The sequence below is a fragment of the Abramis brama genome (assembly GCF_963993115.1).
Source record: "Abramis brama genome assembly, chromosome: 4".
NCBI lineage: Eukaryota > Metazoa > Chordata > Actinopteri > Cypriniformes > Leuciscidae > Abramis > Abramis brama.
Window position 1 is genome coordinate 26,072,638 of NC_139966.1, and position 20,567 is coordinate 26,093,204.

The window sequence follows — 20,567 nt, forward strand, 5'->3', positions numbered from 1 at the left end:
AGAAGAATGCATCACATACCTGCGGTAATTAACTCTTGCCGCGCAGTGCACGCAAGGCGTGCTAAAAAAAAGCTCGCCATGATAAGCGTTCACTCCACGTTCTCCTCCACACTGCAAGTTAAGCGAGTCCCAAATTACTCTTTCTGATCCAACCATTCATACACTTGCCACAAAAGTACTCACCTCCTAAACCTAAACCGGCGCCCCAGAATGACGTCACCACCCGGACTCGGAATAGCACGCTTGCCTAGATGCCTGCCGCATCCCTTTTTATACCCGCAGAACACCATATTTGGGAATTAACCCTATGATGGCTGATCACATCACCACATTAGGAAACCGGTGGACTCGATGTCCTGACAGGCTGGAGTTTTTGCAAGCTCCACAAACACAATAATTTACCATGACGATGATAAATTGAAATACAAAAACTACTGAAAACACACTGACTCACAACCGCTCTTACTGAATACCAACCTACTCTGCACTGAGCTGCGGCAGAGCACAGCACACATCTCCCTCTTGTGACGTAAAATGACGCGATGTTGAAAAAGAACGTTTTTTACAAGCAGTCAAAGAAACGCTCACTTTATCTACTAAATTGGTGTCCTTATGTCATTTTAAAACATTTTAAATCCTGCATTATCTTTTCATATGGTATTTTCATACACGGTTATATTTTCATTTTGTTTTTGTTTTTTACCTGCAGTATGCTCTTTAAGTGCCCTCAGTGATGGCGTTAGGGCATTTATTGCTCCTGTGGAGGGTGAAAGCCCACTGTTTGAAACCGTGAGGGCCTATATTATAAAAAATTACACCCTGTACCACAAATTTGGACGGGAGTGCATATTCCTCAACCCTAACTCAAAAAAATTTCAAACGGCTTCCTTCGAGTTGCCAGAGGAGGCAGAAAGATCAGCCAAGTACCTCCTCAATCCAGCAACTGCCCTGATGTCTGGGGAAGAGCAGGACCTGTTCACAAGGGGAGGATTCATCTCCCTGAAGGGAGAAATTACATCCTGTCCCACAAATTTGTCTGGGAGTGCATATTCCTCAACCCCAACTCAAAAAAACTTTCTTTTTATAAATAAGTGAAAAGTGACTAACGTTTTAATACTTACAGGTTGAATTATAGTAACGTTTTGTTTAAAGACGCATTTTAATCAGATTCACAGACAATGTTATATAGATTATCTCTAAGCACTAGTAATTGTATTCACTTGCATTGCATTAACAACAATCTTACCCTTGTGATCATCATACAGTTGCAGGTCCCCAGGATGACCCGAGTGGCTGATGGAGAGGTCCCCATCAGAGACCTGTCTCTCCGGTGTGGCCAGAAGGTGTTGGAGGTGTCCCTCTGGCGTGATGAGGCCCTGGTCGAGCTCAACCTGGGAGATCACGTTGAGATTTCGTGCCTCAGGGCGACTCTCAGACCTGCTGCCAGACTGAACTCATCCAGCTATTCAGCTGTGTGGAGGTACACAACATTATGCATCATGTAACCTAATTATTCTCTAATTGATCTTCCTACACTCGTGAGTGTGTACCAAGTGTATATACGTTTTTTTTATAACTTTTTAGATATTCATTGGTAATAATTTATATTGGTAACACTTTAAAATTAGTTATATATTGGTAACCCTATTGGTAACACTATTAGTTAATATTAATACGTTGACTAAGTTGCCTAACAATGAGAAACACATTTGTTACAGTACTTGTCAAAATGTGTAACACATAATGTTAGTTAATAAAATACAACAGGTTCCAAAAACTTTCATTTTCATAATGTTTTAGTAAATGTTGAAATTAACATTAACGAAGATAAATAAATGCTTCAGAAGCATTTTTCTTTTTAGATCATGCGGTCAACTAACATTAATAGTGTTCATGTAATGACTCATGTCTATTGATATATAATGCCTTTGCTGAGACTTCCGTTCATGTTATTATATTTCAGAAGGTCTTGGAGGGAGATGCAGGTGCCACAGTTCTGCTGTCTGACGCCTATGAGGAGTAAAGTGTCCCTGCAGCTCTGCACCTCGATATCGCTGCTGATTACCTGCCAATTAAATTCTCTAATACACCTAAATAAAATAGTTCAGAGCATTGAACCGTTGGGGGAGATGTTGGAGGCCATGTTTGAGTCAATTTGACTTTTTTTTTTTTTTTTAATAGTTCACATTTTTATTAGTTTTATCGTTTATGAATTGTTCAATTTTTTATTAGTTGTTTTATCGTTTATGAATTGTTACTTTTTTTATTCGTTGTTTTATTGTTAATGAATTGCGAATTTTTACAGTTTAATAAAACGTGTTTTAATACATTTTGCTTTAAGTGTTTTTTTCTATGCATTCCATAAATGAAGAATGAAATAATCATTAGCCTAAGTCTGATGCATTTTATCACCTCCCTACCATAAACATAAATCATAAATGCTTAATGTTGCTCTGATCTAAATGCTACCAAGTAAAGTACTTGGTAGCATTTAGATCAGAGCAACATTAAGCATTTATGATTTATGTTTATGGTAGGGAGGTGATAAAATACATCAGACTTAGGCTAATGATTATTTAATTCTTCATTAATTATACAACCTTCTGGAGAAAATGTTACTCTTAAAGGTTGTATAAGGAATAAAGAAATAGAGGAGAGTAATTAATTGCATAACACTAACTCCGTATAACAGTTAATTGTATATTTATATAATAGAACTGTGAATGCACAGTTTTGCTGGTACCAGGTTCACTATTGACACAAGCACTCGCAACAGAAGTACAAGGTGAACTGTCCTCCTCATCATGGACATTTGACTGCACAGTTTTGCTACTATAAGGTTCACTACTGCTTCTGGCCTCACACACTGACATAGCTTCAGCACCATCTGCAAACTGTACATTCATGATCACTTCACCATACATTTCAATCTTTACTTTGTCATGACTCAATATTTTCAAAGCCAATTCATCAGACTCATATTTAGCAGCTCTTTCCAAACTCAACAACTTGCAAAATATGTCATGGTCCATCTGAATTTTCTTGTTGCTTGCTCCAGTATCAACTGTAATGTGTCCCCGTAACATTGATATTACTTTTGCGGTTTTGCAATAAGCTTTGCAATTTGCACAGCGTGTCTCGTGTGTTTCAAGGTTAACAAATTCCAAAGTGTGGAATTGTGGACATAAATATTCAACCCTCACTTCTGTGTCAACAATGTCTCCCACTACACTTTCTTTATCATCTTTTTCTGGTTGTGCAACACTTCCACAATCATCAGTAACTCCAACATTTTCACCTTCACAGACACCTTAAAATTAGGAAATAAAATTGATAAAAATTAATAAACAAACATTTAAAAAAAAAAAAACGTTCCAATCCAACATACGAACATAAAAGAAAAAAAGGAAAAGCTGTATACAAGTAAACTGAAACCTCTATAATGATAAGATAAACAATAGCAAAGACACAGGCAATAAGACTCTAAAACTGATAACTTCAAAAACGTAAAAGTGCAACAAAATTATAGCATTGGCAAAATGTATAACAAGATGGCAAAACATTAGAAAAAAAGAGCACAATATATAAAAAAAAACATGACAAACACGTGACAACACACAAACAAACAAAAACTCATCAAGGACTTAACAAGAGAACATACTATTTGGAAATAAGGAGACAAAACAAGAGAAGCACAACTCAAAAAAGATGAAAAGAGTCATGTCCTTATACACAGCAAACAAAAGCACATTGAAAAAATACAAGATAGACAGGACTGTCAGAGGAATACATATTTGAAACAATATTACACACAGTATTATTTCCATACTGTTGTAAAAAGATATATAATAATCACCCACATAAACTTCTACATTTGTTTCTGTATAGTGCACACCTAATTAACATAACATTAACATAATAATAAATCTTACTCTCTGATACTCCCTGACATCTTGAAAAATGTCCTCCAATGTCTTCTTTTGATCTACATCCTGATCCACCACTTCATCAAAAGCAAATGAAAGTTTCTTGATAACAGACAGCTTAGACCTTGTATTAAAAGTAATGTCAAGCTTGTCTTTTCCTTGGCGGGACTTGTTCAAACACACACCACTCAGCTTCACTGGACTTCTGCAAAAACAATAAAAACAATTCTGCAAAAACAATAAAAAGCAAATAATATATATATATATATATATATATATATATATATATATATATATATATATATATATATATATAAGCAAATAATATATATTTTGTTTCATTTATATTTTATATCTATCTGTCATTCATATAGCCCATTAGGCACTCATATAAGCCAATCAAAGCTGACATGTAGTCTAAACCTTCAACCATCAACCTGAAACTCACTACAACTGACTCACTAAAACTGAGTTCCCACGGGACTTCAGCGCGAGACTACAGCTAGCCGTCTAAAACACTATTTAGGTGAATTTAAACAATGGCTAAGTTGCTAAACGCATCTTGTTGTCATGTAAGGGCCCTGATCATGTTGGACAGACATTTTAATTGCATTTTGTGTCTGTTAAGAGGCCCAAAGACACTCTTTATGTATATGCCCCCATAACTGCCGTTATAGCTGAGTGAGAGCTCTGGACATTAGCTGTAGTAGCTCCGTGTTGCAAGCACCGATCTGGTTCGTTTTTTTTTCTATAGACAGTACTCACAGAGGTCTAACGATCAAGATTAACTTAAAAATTGCCCGGAGTTCTCCTTTAAGTCTCATAGTCTAGACAACTTTAATCCAAAAGGGCATCATATAGCTATACACAATTGTATCATTGGTGAAAACTATCATTACAAAATTGTTCATAAAAAAACCCTACAAATAGTCTTTAAACAATTAAAAATCAAAATTAATAAAAACCTCACCAGCATAAACTATATAAAAAAATATAGCCTATGAATTAGACATAAATGACAATTTAACTATTAACTCATTATGATTGGCCTCAATATTTTCACTCAATTTTATATAAGAAAAATAATACACTATTTAACTCATAACTAATGATCTTACGTACGAATGTAAATCAATAACTTTATTCTAGAGCCAAAACCTCTGTCAATCTGTTTTTTTATTTTATTTTCCTGTTATCACTATAAAGCTGCTTTTGAAACAAAAGCCACATAGATTAAGTTTCTTTGACTCATTCGTTGTATTCCATTAATACACATTACCATATTCCTTAAACAGTAAACAACCTAACCTATCTGTAGGCCATACAACTCATTCACTTTTAACACATGATCTAAAGAAAAAAAAGAAAAAGACCAATATGGTTCTACTAACTTTAAAACATTTATGACAACTGAAAAATCTTCCAATTATCCTAATCAAACAACAATGCACTAATCTGACGAACAGCCCAGTCCAATAAAAAAGAAACAAAAAAACACATCACCTATACAAAATCTCAACGCTTTTATTACCAAAGGTTTCTTTTAAATTAAGATTAAAGAAATAAAAAATAAAACAAAGTACAAAATTTACACCAAATTTAACAAATTACTCCTTGTACAGTACACACTTGTTCTTTCAATGTAGGGCCTACTCACCTTTAACAATAAAATATATACCAACCAATTAAAACAATTTAATTAACATGGTTGTATTTACTTATGTAAGTGGTAGGACATTAGGACCCAGTAGACACCACCTCAGAGCGCGTCATTGCACAGCCGGCTATTTAGTGTGACATAGTCACAGAGCGACAAGCCAAGCTAGCATTCCAGCATAGTGTGTCGGTACAGCGTGGGGAATGAAAGCACCAGGATCGATGAGTCAAACCAGTGCTGTTGTCATTGCTTGAGGCTGGTGATTGGCCAGTGGACAAAACGGTTGTTCTGGGCAAAACTGTTGCAGGTACCAAGTTAGATTATGAAATGTTGTGAATGATCGTAAAAGCTTGGTATATTGATTTTGTATCTTCTGTCATAGTAACACAGTTTGAGATTGTGGTGAGGATGCATCCTATTCTGTCACGGTAATGCAGTGCGATTGTGGTGAAGACGCATTGTGCAAACATTTGTTTGCTATTCAGGTATGAACATGCCTATAACTATTGATTGTATGTTGTTACAAAAGAAACCTATTTTATTATTGTTATAGGACGTGTGTCCAGTCACTGTTTTTCCTATTTTAGTTTTAGCTATACAAACTGCCTACTATAATTTATACGACTGTTTGTTGACCGCCCTAGGGGTATGTGAGGAGGGAGAGAGAGGGAGAAGGTTTGAGCTTTTACATTGTATGTTTTTTTTTTTTTTTTCTTGCTTTGTTTTTGTCTTGACTCTCTCTGATAATTCATGTATACATGGTGAGGTTCTTTTAATTGAAATACTTGGGTAATGTGTAGTTTCCTAAAGTGACAAACGCCTGCAGTGGTGTGTGTGTGAAGTGAAGGGGGGATATTGCTGTGAATCACGTGAAATATTTAACTGGGTTGTTTCACCTGTGTATTCTTCTTAAATTATTTATTAAGAGTGACATGTGGTGTGCTTTATATTCAGACATGTCTCAGGAGGGAAACTCCGTACACACCCTTAACCATTTGGTGTTTTGATTGAGAGAAGTTTCGTAAAGTATTACAGTTGTCTTTTAGAATTGTTTATATAATTGAATTATTGTGAAATAAATAAATGTATATTTTTTGACACACCAGCTTCCATCTACATCCTTTAATTAGGGTGGCTTGCATGCCACCGGGTAGTTCTTTGAACTGACTATTTTATAATTATGGGTCTTTGATTTAAGTAGTATTGAGAATATAATAAAGACCCGTGGTGGTCACACTTATAAGATTTTAAACTAAAAAAACGAAATAATCACTCAATCTTTATATATTTCACTCCATTTTGATATATTTTACAGAAAAGCCTCACAATTTACATTAGTATTCCCACACACCTAAAGCAAAGGAGATTAATTTTAAACATTTACCCTTCTACTGACTTTCTAAGGGTACGATTTAATTTTCACCAAAATAATGATCTTTTGCAGTAATTATGTTGGAAGGAATCATCTTTTAATTTAATGTCCATTGTAAGGTTTTTTTAATGCAAGATTTTAACAATCGCTAGGTCACTTTTTCAAAACTCTTCACACAGTTCTCAATCAATCAGCTCAACTATAGCAGTGATAATCATAGACATCAGGAAGAGTCACACCTTCATCCATTCATTCACACTAAACTCAGCTATTGATCAGCATCAACAACGACACCAATTACAGTAATGAGACAGAAGCCGCAAGAGCCATTAAAGACAAAAGCTGAAAAGCCTCATTTACCATGATTTTACATTAGTATTCCCACAAACCTAAAGCAAAAGAGATTAATTTTAAACATTTACCGTTCTGCTGACTTTCTCAGGGTACGATTTAATTTTAACCAAAATAATGATCTTTTTGCAGTAATTATGTTGGAATGAATAATCTTTTCCTTTAATGTCCAATCATAAGGGTTTTTTTATGGAATACAAGATTTTAACAATTGCTAGGACACATTTCTCAATACTTAGGTCACTTTTTCAAAATTCTTCACACAGTTCTCCGAAAAATCTTTCAGCTTCACATCAGTTAATTTTACATTCATAATGCACTGAAACTACCAAAACACTTTATGTCTGTCTCAAATCAACTCATTCTTCTAAACACTAGCAAAGGTTTTCTCCCAACAAACAAATTTTTCAATCATAAAACATAGACCTAAACAAGGCAGTATTATACAATGTTTTGTGTGTGTAAAATTTCTTCAGAAAACACATTGACACTCAGCTGCTTATAATTCACTGACTTTATATGGTCCATATTAACATTACAGTACACAATTCCTAAGTCTTCCCTTTTGAATGGATGGTAATCAATTGAAAGACTAAGGCCCCATCCACACTACTGCGTTTTCATTTAGAAACAGAGACCTTTTGCTACGTTTGCACCTCCCGTCCAGACTAAAACGGCAAAACAAAGACCTGAAACGGAGAAGTTTAGAAACGCTGCCGACCCCGTTTTGCATGCATTAATAGAACTGACACCTATTTTTCATGCGACACGCAAGTGTAGAATAGAATAGGAAAAGATGTTTATATGTAATTTTGACACAAATACATATTAATAAATGACATTTTGATGTTTGAAAGCATTTTTTTAAAGTCTATGTTTTCAGTCGTTTTAATGTGGATGGAGATCAATTCTAATACGCAGCTAAAACGCCGGTGTGGCCAGAGATCGTATTCATTTTAATTCTCCATTTCTAAACTAAAACGCAGTAGTGTGGATGGGGCCTAACACTTGTGACCTGAGTATTGAGAAATGTGTCCTACCAATTGTAAAAACAAAACAAAACTGTAATTGCTAACAAAAGTACATCAATTGCACATCAACAACAAATATTGCCTGAACCTCTAACTGAGAGAAATTACAACTTATCAGTATGTTTTGGTAAAGTTTCCTGATCGGTGGTAAAGCATCCTTGATGAAGCTGTGTGTTTTTGTCACTACCCTTTTGTTTTTAACCTCTGACTCATGGTCTTCATTCATCATATCTAGTCCTCGGTCTTAACACCTTCAAGATGGCTAACTAACATTGATCGGTTTTCTGGGTCACAGGCTAGAGGACGGAGGAGCGACGAAACAAGGAAGCATCAATATATCAGTATTGAGAAACACCCACTATATGTAGTCTGTGACAAAATAAGTATATCCGAATTCACTGGCAATTGTTTAGACAATTATAGGCAATAAAATAAATATAAACCTACTCAAGAGAGTATGTGATTTGGATGCAGCCAATGACGTGACAAAGCCTCATTTGCTGAAATCATGTGTCTTGGCCAGTTTGATACGCGCTCCGAATGACTGATTTGAAACAAGATTCGTAAAGGTTTCAAGGCTTCATGAAACGTTTCAAAAGTGTCCATCACTAGTAACAAATAGTCAGTAAAATATAATTCAAGATCTTAATACCTGTTAAACTCTTAAACCAGTGTGGTTGTTTCTATACTACTCAAGAAATATTGCAAAATAACCAAATTAAATTAACTTCAAAATCAACTAATTTACACAATTGTTGAGGACAAATATGGTACGCACCCGTCAGATTGTTGTAGTTTACAGATTTATTAGCAAGAACAATTGCAACAATTAAAGTAATGATGCAGAAGCATCAAGAGCATCAGAGACAAAAACGACACTTACCATGATTTTACAGCGACAAGTCACACTTTTACAAGACAATTATTTTGGTGAAATTATTTAGCCGTAGAAAATCAGCAGAAGAGTTAATGTTTAAAATGAATCTCCTTTGCTTTAGGTGTGTGTGAATACTAATGTAAATTGTGAGGCTTTTCAGCTTTTGTCTTTAATGGCTCTTGCTGCTTCTGCCTCATTACTGTAATTGGTGTCGTTGTTGATGCTGATCAATAGCTGAGTTTAGTGTGAATGAATGGATGAAGGTGTGACTCTTCCTGATGTCTATGATAATCACTGCTATAGTTGAGCTGATTGGATTAGAGCTGGTGAACGTTCCTATAACTGCTTACATCATTTACATGCTTTGTTTGCTTTATCTTCACCTGTAAGGACGGCCCCCTGAAATCTGTATAAAACCACAGTGTTTCACTGCTTTAGTCACACTTGAAGACTGCAGCACTACTGGTGAAGCAACTGAGATCCACGTGACACTGTTATAAAGATGGCGTTTATTAAAGAGGAGAGTGAAAACATGAAGATTGAAGAAACATGAAGACGTGAAGATTGAAGAAACATTCAGAGTGAAACATGAAGACGTGAAGATTGAAGAAACATTCAGAGTGAAACATGAAGACGTGAAGATTGAAGAAACATTCAGAGTGAAACATGAAGATTGAAGAAACATTCAGAGTGAAACATGAAGACGTGAAGATTGAAGAAACATTCAGAGTGAAACATGAAGATACTGAGGAACAAACAGGTTTGTTTCTTTCTCAAAGCTGAACTCTGTCATTTGATGCTTATTAAAATGTCCAGCTCTACAGAAATTAATGATATTTTTGAAGAATGTCATAAGAGTTTCCTAATTAAAGTGGTTTATTTATATGGGTCACCTCATGTGGACAGACATGTTGAGATCACATGATAAATACTAATGCTGCCTTTAACCTGAGAAGATCCCACTTCCAAGTTAGACATAAGAAAAATAATACAGATGTAGCCTAAACAAAATATTATGTGCAACATAAAACCCAAATCAACATCTGAGTGAAAAGTAATTAAAATTTCTATCATTTATGTATGCATCAGTATCTAAGAAAAACATTAATTTAGCATAAATGATCAAATGTGAGTGATCAAATGTTAGTTGTTGTTAAACTCTTCTGTACAAATCCTCTTAATTTTATTTAAAAAACCATATGGAAGATTACAATAACTTTGTAAAATCATTCATAACTACTTTTGTCTCTTTAGTAAAAGGCACAATAACAACTACAATCAACAGAAGAACATTCGTCATTCCACAAGGTAACACATGCAATATTAATAAACAAAATATAATCATAATTCATATAGTGAACACAGTAAAAGCAAGTATGTCTTCTCTCTCACAGGTCTTCAGGTCTGCTTCCTCACAGACTCAATGTGTCGGGATATTGAGGACTACTTTCCAAACGCTCAATGCTGGGTTCATCCAGACACAACCCTCCTGAGATCCGTTCAACAACACATAAAACACTTTGAGAAACTACACAACTACACAATAGTGATTCTCCACATAGGAACAAACGACATCGCAAGTGGAGCGTCTGCATCGACTGTCGTCCAGCGAATGAAAACTCTCATAGCAAGAATCTCACTGGTCAATCCACACGTTCTGTATTTCGCAATCAGTGCTATTTTACCACGACTGAATGAAGTCTCCAGATGACTCCAGACTGAAAACTACAATCAAACAGAGCAACAGCTTGATTCAACACTGGACTTCACAAACAAGAAATATTCTATTTCTAAACACTTCAAAAGCATTTCTCAAAAATGGAAAAATAATCCAAAACCTGTACAAAGATGACGGACTTCACCTCAATCAAGAAGGAAAACACAAACTTTTTTCATACTTTCAGCGTTTCCTCTGGCATTTTTGCCAGTTTCCACCGCGTGCAAAACATACTTAAAACATCTCATGAAAATCTTTCAACACAAACTTGAGTTGTTCAAAAGATTTGTGAAGCAATTAAATAAAGTTAATTTAACAAAACCTCACATATATTCCCGAACTTCATCTTTACCAACACAAAAACTATAACAAAGTGAAGAGTACTTACTTTAAACATTAATGTTATGAATTTCAACTGTACACATGATATGCACATAATAAAACTATATTTTTATTCTAACTTAGTTCTGGGTGTTTTAATTCTTTACATGAATCACATTATTCACAGATAGACAGTAGATAGATAGATAGATACTATCTAATGCAACCTACACAGTGCATAACTTAAACGAGACAGGACAACTGAACACTAAAAACACAAGAACTTAGGGTACGTTTACACGACAACGACATGCTTAAAACCTGAGATCACCTCAGAAAATGTATAGCTTCAAGAGTTTGTATGTACGCATATTTAATAAGATATTGCCTAATTTGCATATTTTGTTTTATTTTTAAGACAAAGTGTAATACAAAAAGTATTTCTCTTAATATGAAGATTAAACTGGTAGGAATGTATGAGGATATATATAAAGGAAAAATGACTTTTTTCAGGACTTTTGTCCCGGGTAGAGATTTTGGCACACATCCCACGTTGTTCAATGGGGTCATGTTAGTCTATAACAGTTGAGATATTCTCCGCTAAATGAAGCGCATTCAAATCTTACCCAGGACCTAGACTTATAGACAATGGCCAGATAAGGTTTTTCTTTTCATCCATTATTCTCATCTGAAACTATGCTGTTTGCTTTTATGTCAGTGGGATTCATTCATACGCGTTTATAAGGCTGTTGATTGTTATTGCTGTTTTCTTTATCAAACCTCATTTATATCGTCTGAGGCGGTGCCAGAGTGCTCGAGGACTAAGCGGAGCCTTACATGATGCGTACCCGAAGATGAGATCTATAAGTGTATGAAAATTGGTCAGTGAATGTGGAAAGCAGTGATAAAAAGCTACAGAGGCCCTAAAAATGGCCATATAAAAGGGTCAGCTGCAGAGCCCCCCCACGACCCCCTCATGTCAACTTCTGCCCGGCTGATGTGTGTGCAAAGTTTGAAGAGTTTAAGCATGTTAAGGGCCGAAATAACTGGACACCTGACTGTTCTGCCTCTGATTAGATTTTGTGACGCACTGGCTCAATATGATGGACTGAATGAGTGCTGTGGTAATGGCCCATCTATCATCAGCTTATGATGCTCTAGAACAGGGCTATTCAATTAGCTTCATTCGAGGGCCGGATTATCAAATTGAAAAGTTGAGGTGGGCCGGTGGGTTGGTTTGGGGGTTTAGCTTATTTATTGAAACATAACAGTTTCAATAAATAAGTTAAAGTAACCCTAAAAAAGTATGGTATTTACTTGGAAATGTGGTACCCAACAGTATGCAGATATATAAAACCATAATAAATAAAAACTTGAGAATTTACAGCTGTGTACAACTATTTTCCTTGGAAAAAATAAATTATACAAACTAGTAGCTGTTGGTGAGAAATAATAATTATTTTATTTATAATTGTTATGCTTAAATGAAAATATTCTGACAGTGAGACTTGATAACCACAGGCTACTCACTCCCACTGTATAAAAAAATGCTGAAACACAAGTTAAAAACTATAAGCACCTTTACAAAGAAACTGACATAATTTCATAACAAACATTAATTATATATTCCTCTACCCACCTAATAAATCTAATGCAATATAAATCACTATATTTACTATTATACTATATAATATTATAATATTATAGTATATATATATACCGTAAATCCTCAAATATAGGCCCGGGCCTTTATTTTACTCAAGCGCATCGCGGCCCAGGCCTTTATTGGAAGGAGGCCATAATTAGAGACAGGCCTTTATTTGTATTTGAGCAAAACGGACTACCAGTAGAATGAATAAAAACGTGATTTTGTGTCTATTTTAACCTATAAAATACTAGGTTAATTTATTGAAAACGTACAGTTAGTTACCATATAACATTATGGTATGCATACAGAACATTAACAACAAATAAATATAATATAAATAATATTTTTTGTGAAAAGCAATGATTCATTTTGAAACAGTATTTGTTCCAGCAGTAGTAACGTTAGCTCCACAACAGCACGCATCTGTGCATTCATTGATTTCATTCATTCATTCACACACTAGAAACGCGTGTCTTTTTGCGTGTAACTTACAGACACTATTGCGATTAGAACAAAGCAAATAGAACTGACCTATTTCTCAGCTGGATCCGTTGCTCCTCGAAATAATACTTCCAAGCACTTCTGAGGTAAATTTTCCAGGATTATTGTTACTTAGATAGATGTGTGTTATCCAGCTGATTGTGGGTGTTCAGGTTTGCGTGGATCGCCTCAGATTATTTGCGTTTGAATAACGCGCGCTCTCCGTAATTAAGAGATCAAAGTCAACAGAGTATTTTGAAACTCGTTTGCACTTAAGAAAAAAAGCGAGCCTATCGCGCCAGTGCGATTGTCGATCCCAGGGGGTTAAAAAATAGATTTTCGCCAAAAATCCTCTTTGGCTCCGCAGCTGCCATGGTAAACAACATTAGCCTACCGGTGACTGAATTATCACGTGCGAGTCAAGAGCGAAGTGATTGACATGACCAGGCTACCATAGCTATGGCTTGGATTCATTAGCAAACATTGCCCCCCTGTGGTATTTGCATGTTACTATCACAAGCATAATGTTGTGGCCTGCCCAGAAAAACGTTGGTTCTAATAATAGCCCCGGCCACTATTAGAGACCGGCCTTTATTTACCTCCGCCAACAGCGAGACCGGCCAATGTTAGAGACCCGGCCACTAATGGAATACAGGCCACTATTAGAGGATTTACAGTATATATACTATTTATGTATTACTACATAGTATTCAATATAAATATTGCACATTTCTGCCCAACCCATGGTAAATTACTACAGTACATTCATGATAAATGTTTGTAAGGGTGATTAGGGGATTTAAAGTCTTCTAATTTCGTTCATGCCACAATGTTTCTCCTGCTTTCCTCGTCTTGTTGGGAATGTTGAGGCTGTTTCATCCGATTTAATACTAGGCAAGTTAAATCATCGAGTGATTTGTGGTTTGTAACAGAGAGGTTTCTGTCGAACTGAAACGCTTCCCATTGGCTTTCGCAACGCTGTTTAATAATAGTGTCCGAGACCGGGAGTAAACGCAGCTCCGTGCTGGGCCGTGTTGAAACAATAAGTGAAACAACTGAAAACAGCGCTATTTGTTGTTACTGTACTGACGGAGAAACCGCTTCAGATGATTCAGTGACGGAGCGGTCCGAATGAATCCGAATAGTTTTAGACGAAGATTATGCAAGCGCGTTTAGAAAGAATCAAACCAAAAGAATGATTCATTCACGAATGATTGGTAGCCTATCGCTGGTTCAGTCGACATAAATTGGGGACACATATAATAACTGCTGAAATATTCGCACGTAAAACGTTTCTCAGGTCAATCGGAGCGAGTATCAAACTAAATTAGCCGCACCGCCAGGAAAAGAGGAGGAGGGAGGTTGGTGCCGTCGGGCCGGATGGAGATGATTGGCGGGCCGCCAATTGAATAGCCCGGCTCTAGAAGATCTGTGATTTCAGTGGATGTAATCAGTATGATTGTAGGGTTTGGGCAACTCTTCCTTGCAGAATCTACAAATGAAGCATCATCCGAAACAAGGATCTGCTGAGGACATCAGGGATCTAAATATGTGCATCGCTCTCATTGCAGGATGTTTCTCTTGAATGTCTTCCTCAATCCTGGTGAGGAACGTTGCCACAGACCTCTTGTCATGTTTCAAGCTGTCACTCACTATGGTTCTCCATCAGACCACAGAACAGAGGGAAACACTGTCACCTGTTTCTGACCGGATCTGATCTTGGCAAGCAGCCCTGTAGTTTTCAGCAAAGTCTACCAGCAGCACAACAGTTTCCTTGTCTGTTTTTGTTTGCTATTCTTTGGCCTGGAAAAATGTACTTTGTTTTCTCTTCACAAAATCGTGATTCAGAAATATTGTAGCAGCTGTCTTTAGAAAATCAAGTACATCTCCTGGTGTGCCACTCTTCTGGACCTTATTCGGCAGTCCTCCTGTTGCTTCCCATGTGTACCAGGTCACCTTAATTTGTTTGTCTTCCTCTGGGATGTTACTAAGGACATGCATTTCCAAGAGCTTGCCACTCCTGCATTCAGCACACGGACCAAACATGCAGTGGGGACTGGCTTGATTTCAGGCCACAGCTTCAACAAAATCCTGTGTCCATGGATAACTTGATGCATCGGCTTCATAATAAGACATGCAAGATAAAAGTATGTGGAGTTCGCCTGGCTTCCCTCTCCATAACCCTCTAAATTAAAGAGAGTTTTACAGTCATTTACATTATCATAACCCTGTTTGGTTTCTGAACAGACTCTTACCTGGACAAATTGATACCAGAGTTCATCACACGTTCACTGTTTCTCTCAAACTGTCTGCCAGCTCTCTGTCATGAATTTCCCAGTTTTATTGCATTTTTAATTGCAATTACCATGTCAACAATGGCAATTTCCAGCACATCTGAAAAGATTCAGGGCGCTTTAATTGTGTTGTCTGCTTCTCTGTAATGTATATTCTTTGAGTGTTTGAGACTGACATCTAGTGGACGTTTTATTATCTTTTACACATGTCATTCAAGCACAGAACCAGGAAACAGGAATCACATGAGTTCAGGAAAAGTGAAACTGAAGTGTAGTTGAGCTGTTGTGTGTTTGTATCTCTGTCTTCATGCAGTAAAATGGCAGAAGCCAGAATTTCTCAGGACGAGTTCATGTGTCCAGTGTGTCTGGATCTCCTGAAGGATCCAGTGACTATCCTCTGTGGACACAGTTACTGTAAGATCTGTATTACAGACTGCTGGGATCAGGAGGATGAGAAGAGAGTCTACAGCTGTCCTCAGTGCAGACAGACCTTCAGTCCAAGACCTGCTTTAGCTAAAAACACCATTCTGGCTGAAATGGTGGAGAAACTGAAGAAGACTAAACTTGCTGCTGACTGTTACGCTGGAGCTGGAGATGTGCAGTGTGACGTCTGTACTGGAAGAAAACACAAAGCCGTCAAGTCCTGTCAGGTGTGCCTGAACTCTTACTGTCAGAATCACCTTGAACAACATGAGAGTTGGTTTAAAGGAAAGAGACACAATCTGACTGATGCCACTGGACGACTGCAGGAGATGATCTGCCAGAAACACGACAAGCTCCTCGAGGTTTTCTGCCGCACTGATCAGAAGTGTATATGTGTGCTGTGTATGGATGAACATAAAAACCATGACACTGTATCAGCGGCAGCACAGAGGACAGAGAAACAGGTATGAACTTACAACTACTGATGAAATAATGTAGACACACTTATGTAGTTTTCATTTCATTAATGAAATCTATGACGAATAGTGTTCATTGATGACCTTTTTTCCATGACTAAGGGTATGTTTACACGACGCCGTTTTCAACTGAAAAAATGTGTTTTGGTCGTTTATTTAGACAACACCAACATCATTAAATTATAAATATGACTGTATCAATATGCAACATCGTTGATGAAAAAAGATGACACTAAAATGTAGTTAATAAATAATAATGTTAATGCATATCTGCTGTTCGTGAGCGAAACACGCGGCGGGTATTCAGGGCACATAGGCTTGTCCTTTTACAGACATTGAAAAGTTTGTAGTTCAGTTGGATATGACAATAACAAAGAAAGTAAAACAAGGTACATATTAGATTACTAATGTTAACTGACGGTAAAGTGAGAGAGAGAGAGATTTAAAACTAAATCGTATTTCAAAGTAAAATCATGAACTGTTACATGATTTATGGTTCCCTACATTATTACAGAAAGGCGGTACAGTAATCACATGATGTTTTCAATTAGTTTTCTGAGCGCGCTACCAGACAGAGAGCATGAATAGCCTAATGAATTGAGTTCTTTTTTATTTCCTAGAACGGACAAATTCACACAGAATTATGTCAAAATGCCCATATCAGCGAGTATCCTTGTGAAATATAGTTGGTTTTTACATTTTAACAGGCATAATTAGGAGTGAAAATGAATTAAGGTAACTAATTTGATTCATGTTCTTTTGGTTTCTCTACACAATATTTTAAAAAAATTAAAAATGCAATGAATATACAGCTATCTTTACTCTGTATCTGCAAGTACCAAAAAATGAAAGTATCGTATCGGACTCGTTCTGGAAAAAGTGCTATCGGTGCATCCCTATTTTGAGGCTTTGATCATTTCCATACTAGATCTCATCATCATTATTTGCTTCATATCAGCTGTTCACATGATGATTTTGTGGTAGTATTACTGTCACTGTCATTGGTTTGTCCTTTAGCACCAGCTGAAGGAGACGCAGAGGTCGTTCCAGCAGAGGATCCAGCAGAGAGAGAAAGATCTTCAGCAGCTGAGAGAGGCTGTGGCGTCTCATAAGGTGAGTCTGGAGAAGAAGAGAAGTTTGAGACGTCTCAGTCAGGACTCACTGAAGCCACTGTGTGATTGTGATGTGTGTCCTAACAGCGCTCTGCACAGACAGCAGTGGAGGACAGTGAGAGGATCTTCACTGAGCTCATCCGCTCCATTGAGAGAAGCCGCTCTGAGGCGACACAGCGGATCAGAGATCAGGAAAAGACTGCAGTGAGTCAAGCTGAAGGACGACTGGAGCGACTGGAGCAGGAGATCAATGATCTGAGGAGGAGAGACGCTGAGCTGGAGCAGCTTTCACACACACAGGATCACATCCATTTCCTGCAGGTAACAGAGATCTAGAAGAACAGGGTCATAGTGGACTTGAGCATGAAACATTTCATGAGAGCAGAATGGCCGGTGACTGAAGTGTTGATCTGTGTGTTCGGTTATTATATCATCATCAGTCAGACTCTCATCTGATCTTCTTCTTTTGAAAGAGACGCACTTATAAATGCAGTTCAGCTCTGGAAATCTCTTTTTTCTGGAAGATGTTTTGAGCTTCCAGACAACAATAGTTCAAAACTTCACTATTATTTAAACTTTTTATTTTTTTTTATTTTTTTTACAACAGTGTGAAACTTGATGGTACCATCCAACACACTTTTTTTGTTTTGTTTTTTTACAACTTGTTTTTTTTTTAACAACTTTTCACAATGCTGAATTTTGGTTGCAATTAGGATTTTAAAACCACCCCTAAATTTAAAAACAATTTAACCAAAGTAAACTGTTGAATCTAGAGTACCACACTCTTCTTTTATTCAGTACTTCCTGGTTTTGTTGTAGTGGATGGAGATAAAGTAAAAAATACGTAAATATAGCAATGCAGCGTTTTGAAACCACAAAACCTGACTACTAATCTACTCGTAGCCTTTGAACTGCTTTTCCTGAGCAAATCTACTCAACCTTCAAATCCTACTCAACCAAAAGATTTACAAGACAGTTCACATAGTGTGAGACATATTATAATTTGTTGCTCTGTCATATAATGAATATGAAGAAAAATGTACCTGATGCTGTGAAAGAGCTGGATTTAGTTAAGTTACTAAAGATGTCAAGATCAACAAGAGCCGCTGAAATCTGACAGTAGTGCAGGTTATTGATGAAGTGTGGAGGTGATGAGCTTTGATTTCTGTTTTCTGTAGAGTTTCCAGTCTCTCTCAGCTCCTCCTGAATCTACAGACGTAAATGACAATCCCTTCAGTTCTCTCTCCTCTTTTGATGGCGTGAGAGAATCTGTCCTTCAGCTGAGAGACAAACTGGAGGATTTCTGCAAAGAGGAGCTGAAGAAGATCTCTGACAGAGGTAAAGTCCTGGAGATTCATCAGCTCTCAGAAATGATCCTCCATCATCTCATATCATGTAGAAGATCATATTAGAAATGTCTTAGGAACGGATGCAGGGATCATTTTCTCTCAACATGATAATCACACTCTTCATGTCTGTTGATTTCCACAGTCACTTTCACCAACATTGTTCCCAGAACCAGGAACGAATTCCTTCAATGTAAGTCACTAAGAAAACAAGCAGAGAAACTCACTGAGTGTCTTCATGTTCTTCCTGTAGAAGGTGAAAGAAAACATGACAGAAGAGTTTTAGAGTTGATCATGTAAATGATGATTTGCACAGGATATCTGGTAAACTGTACTGAGACACTGATGATATATTGAAGAGTTCAGCTATAATAAAAGATCAGACAGATTCATAATTCCTGATTCTGATGTGTTTTCTCTCCATCAGATTCCCATCAGTTCACTCTGGATCTGAACACAGTGAATAAACGCCTCAGTCTGTCTGAGAGGAACAGAGTGATTACAAACACTCTCACAGTTCACCCGTATCCTGATCATCCAGAGAGATTTGATGTGTTTCCTCAGGTGTTGTGTAGAGAGAGTGTGTGTGGACGCTGTTACTGGGAGATTGAGTGGAGTGGTTATGTGTATATATCAGTGTCATATAAGAGCATCAGCAGGAAGGGACAGGGTATTGAGTGTGAGTTTGGATATAATGATCAGTCCTGGAGTTTGTACTGCTCTTCCTCCAGTTACTCATTCTATCACAATAACATAAAGACTGAACTCCCTGTAAAGTCCATCAGCAGGAGAATAGGAGTGTATGTGGATCACAGTGCAGGAACTCTGTCCTTCTACAGCGTCTCTGACACAATGAGCCTCATCCACACAGTCCAGACCACATTCACTCAACCACTCTATCCTGGGTTTAGTGTTTATGATTCATCAGTGAAACTGTGTTAATGAATCAGAACAGACTGTAGAGTGATTCTACCCATAATGCTTTGAGCTGCATGATAAATCAGTAACAGTGAGATGTTATAGAGTCTCTTATTTTCTCTTCATTACATTAATTCTACAGCTGAACTTCTGTCAGTGATATAACATGTCAGAATAAATGTGTGTAATGAATCCTCATATAGACAGTCAGATCAGTGTGTGTTTGTGAGTCATGAGTGACGGTGTGTATTTTCTCAAACTTTATTTGATTTATTACAAATAAATAAATATTTAATTTATTTATTACACAGTCATTCAGTTCTTATTGTAGTGTCACATAAATCATTTTTATACGACTATCAAAATTACCTTGGAATTGAAATGATCACAGACAGGATTCATTAAAAATGTTATTCCATAAAATAAATTGTGTAAAATTGATAAATGTCCAGTTCTTAATAAATGTAAAATATATAAACTCAGATCATCTGATCATACTGTAAACCTTTGATGAGTGAAAGTATGATCATAATTATTCTAATCCAGTTTACATTAAATAAACTCCTCCTGAACAGAACTGAATTTACAGACCTGAGACTCTGACAAAACTGAGATAAG

General features: G+C 36.7%; 2 protein-coding genes across 4 annotated transcripts; both read left to right on the forward strand.

The window, feature by feature from the left end:
* The first annotated feature begins 5,726 nt into the window (after positions 1-5,726).
* LOC311080534 (uncharacterized protein) lies at positions 5,727-11,386 on the forward strand. 2 transcript variants are annotated; one of them, XM_084110528.1, is made up of 5 exons: positions 5,727-5,890; positions 5,966-6,068; positions 9,605-9,974; positions 10,469-10,522; positions 10,609-11,386. In XM_084110528.1, the coding sequence occupies exons 3-5, from the start codon at positions 9,881-9,883 to the stop codon at positions 10,923-10,925; spliced, it is 465 nt and encodes a 154-aa protein (XP_083966654.1). In that variant the 5' UTR covers positions 5,727-5,890; positions 5,966-6,068; positions 9,605-9,880; the 3' UTR covers positions 10,926-11,386. The 2 variants fall into 2 exon arrangements, with proteins under 2 accessions (XP_083966654.1, XP_083966655.1); XM_084110529.1 differs by lacking the exons at positions 5,727-5,890; positions 5,966-6,068 and having other exon boundaries at positions 9,336-9,974.
* Positions 11,387-15,913: 4,527 nt separating this feature from the next.
* Positions 15,914-20,250, forward strand: LOC311080524 (tripartite motif-containing protein 16-like). 2 transcript variants are annotated; one of them, XM_084110514.1, is made up of 6 exons: positions 15,914-16,561; positions 17,591-17,686; positions 17,773-18,006; positions 18,864-19,023; positions 19,177-19,224; positions 19,459-20,250. In XM_084110514.1, exons 1-6 carry the CDS (start codon positions 15,992-15,994, stop codon positions 19,971-19,973), a joined length of 1,623 nt encoding a protein of 540 aa, XP_083966640.1. In that variant the 5' UTR covers positions 15,914-15,991; the 3' UTR covers positions 19,974-20,250. The 2 variants fall into 2 exon arrangements, with proteins under 2 accessions (XP_083966640.1, XP_083966641.1); XM_084110515.1 differs by lacking the exon at positions 17,591-17,686.
* The last annotated feature ends 317 nt before the right edge of the window (positions 20,251-20,567 follow it).

What these genes read in the sequence shown, in the direction of transcription:
- LOC311080534 (XM_084110528.1), top strand. Translation starts at nt 9,881, where the DNA reads ATGAAGATTGAAGAAACATTCAGAGTGAAACATGAAGACGTGAAGATT. An exon ending in AGATACTGAGGAACAAACAG is followed by an intron (nt 9,975 to 10,468) that starts GTTTGTTTCTTT and finishes TTGTCTCTTTAG; the next exon opens with TAAAAGGCACAATAACAACT. An exon ending in AACATTCGTCATTCCACAAG is followed by an intron (nt 10,523 to 10,608) that starts GTAACACATGCA and finishes TCTCTCTCACAG; the next exon opens with GTCTTCAGGTCTGCTTCCTC.
- LOC311080524 (XM_084110514.1), top strand. Translation starts at nt 15,992, where the DNA reads ATGGCAGAAGCCAGAATTTCTCAGGACGAGTTCATGTGTCCAGTGTGT. An exon ending in ATCACATCCATTTCCTGCAG is followed by an intron (nt 18,007 to 18,863) that starts GTAACAGAGATC and finishes TGTTTTCTGTAG; the next exon opens with AGTTTCCAGTCTCTCTCAGC. An exon ending in CAGGAACGAATTCCTTCAAT is followed by an intron (nt 19,225 to 19,458) that starts GTAAGTCACTAA and finishes TCTCTCCATCAG; the next exon opens with ATTCCCATCAGTTCACTCTG.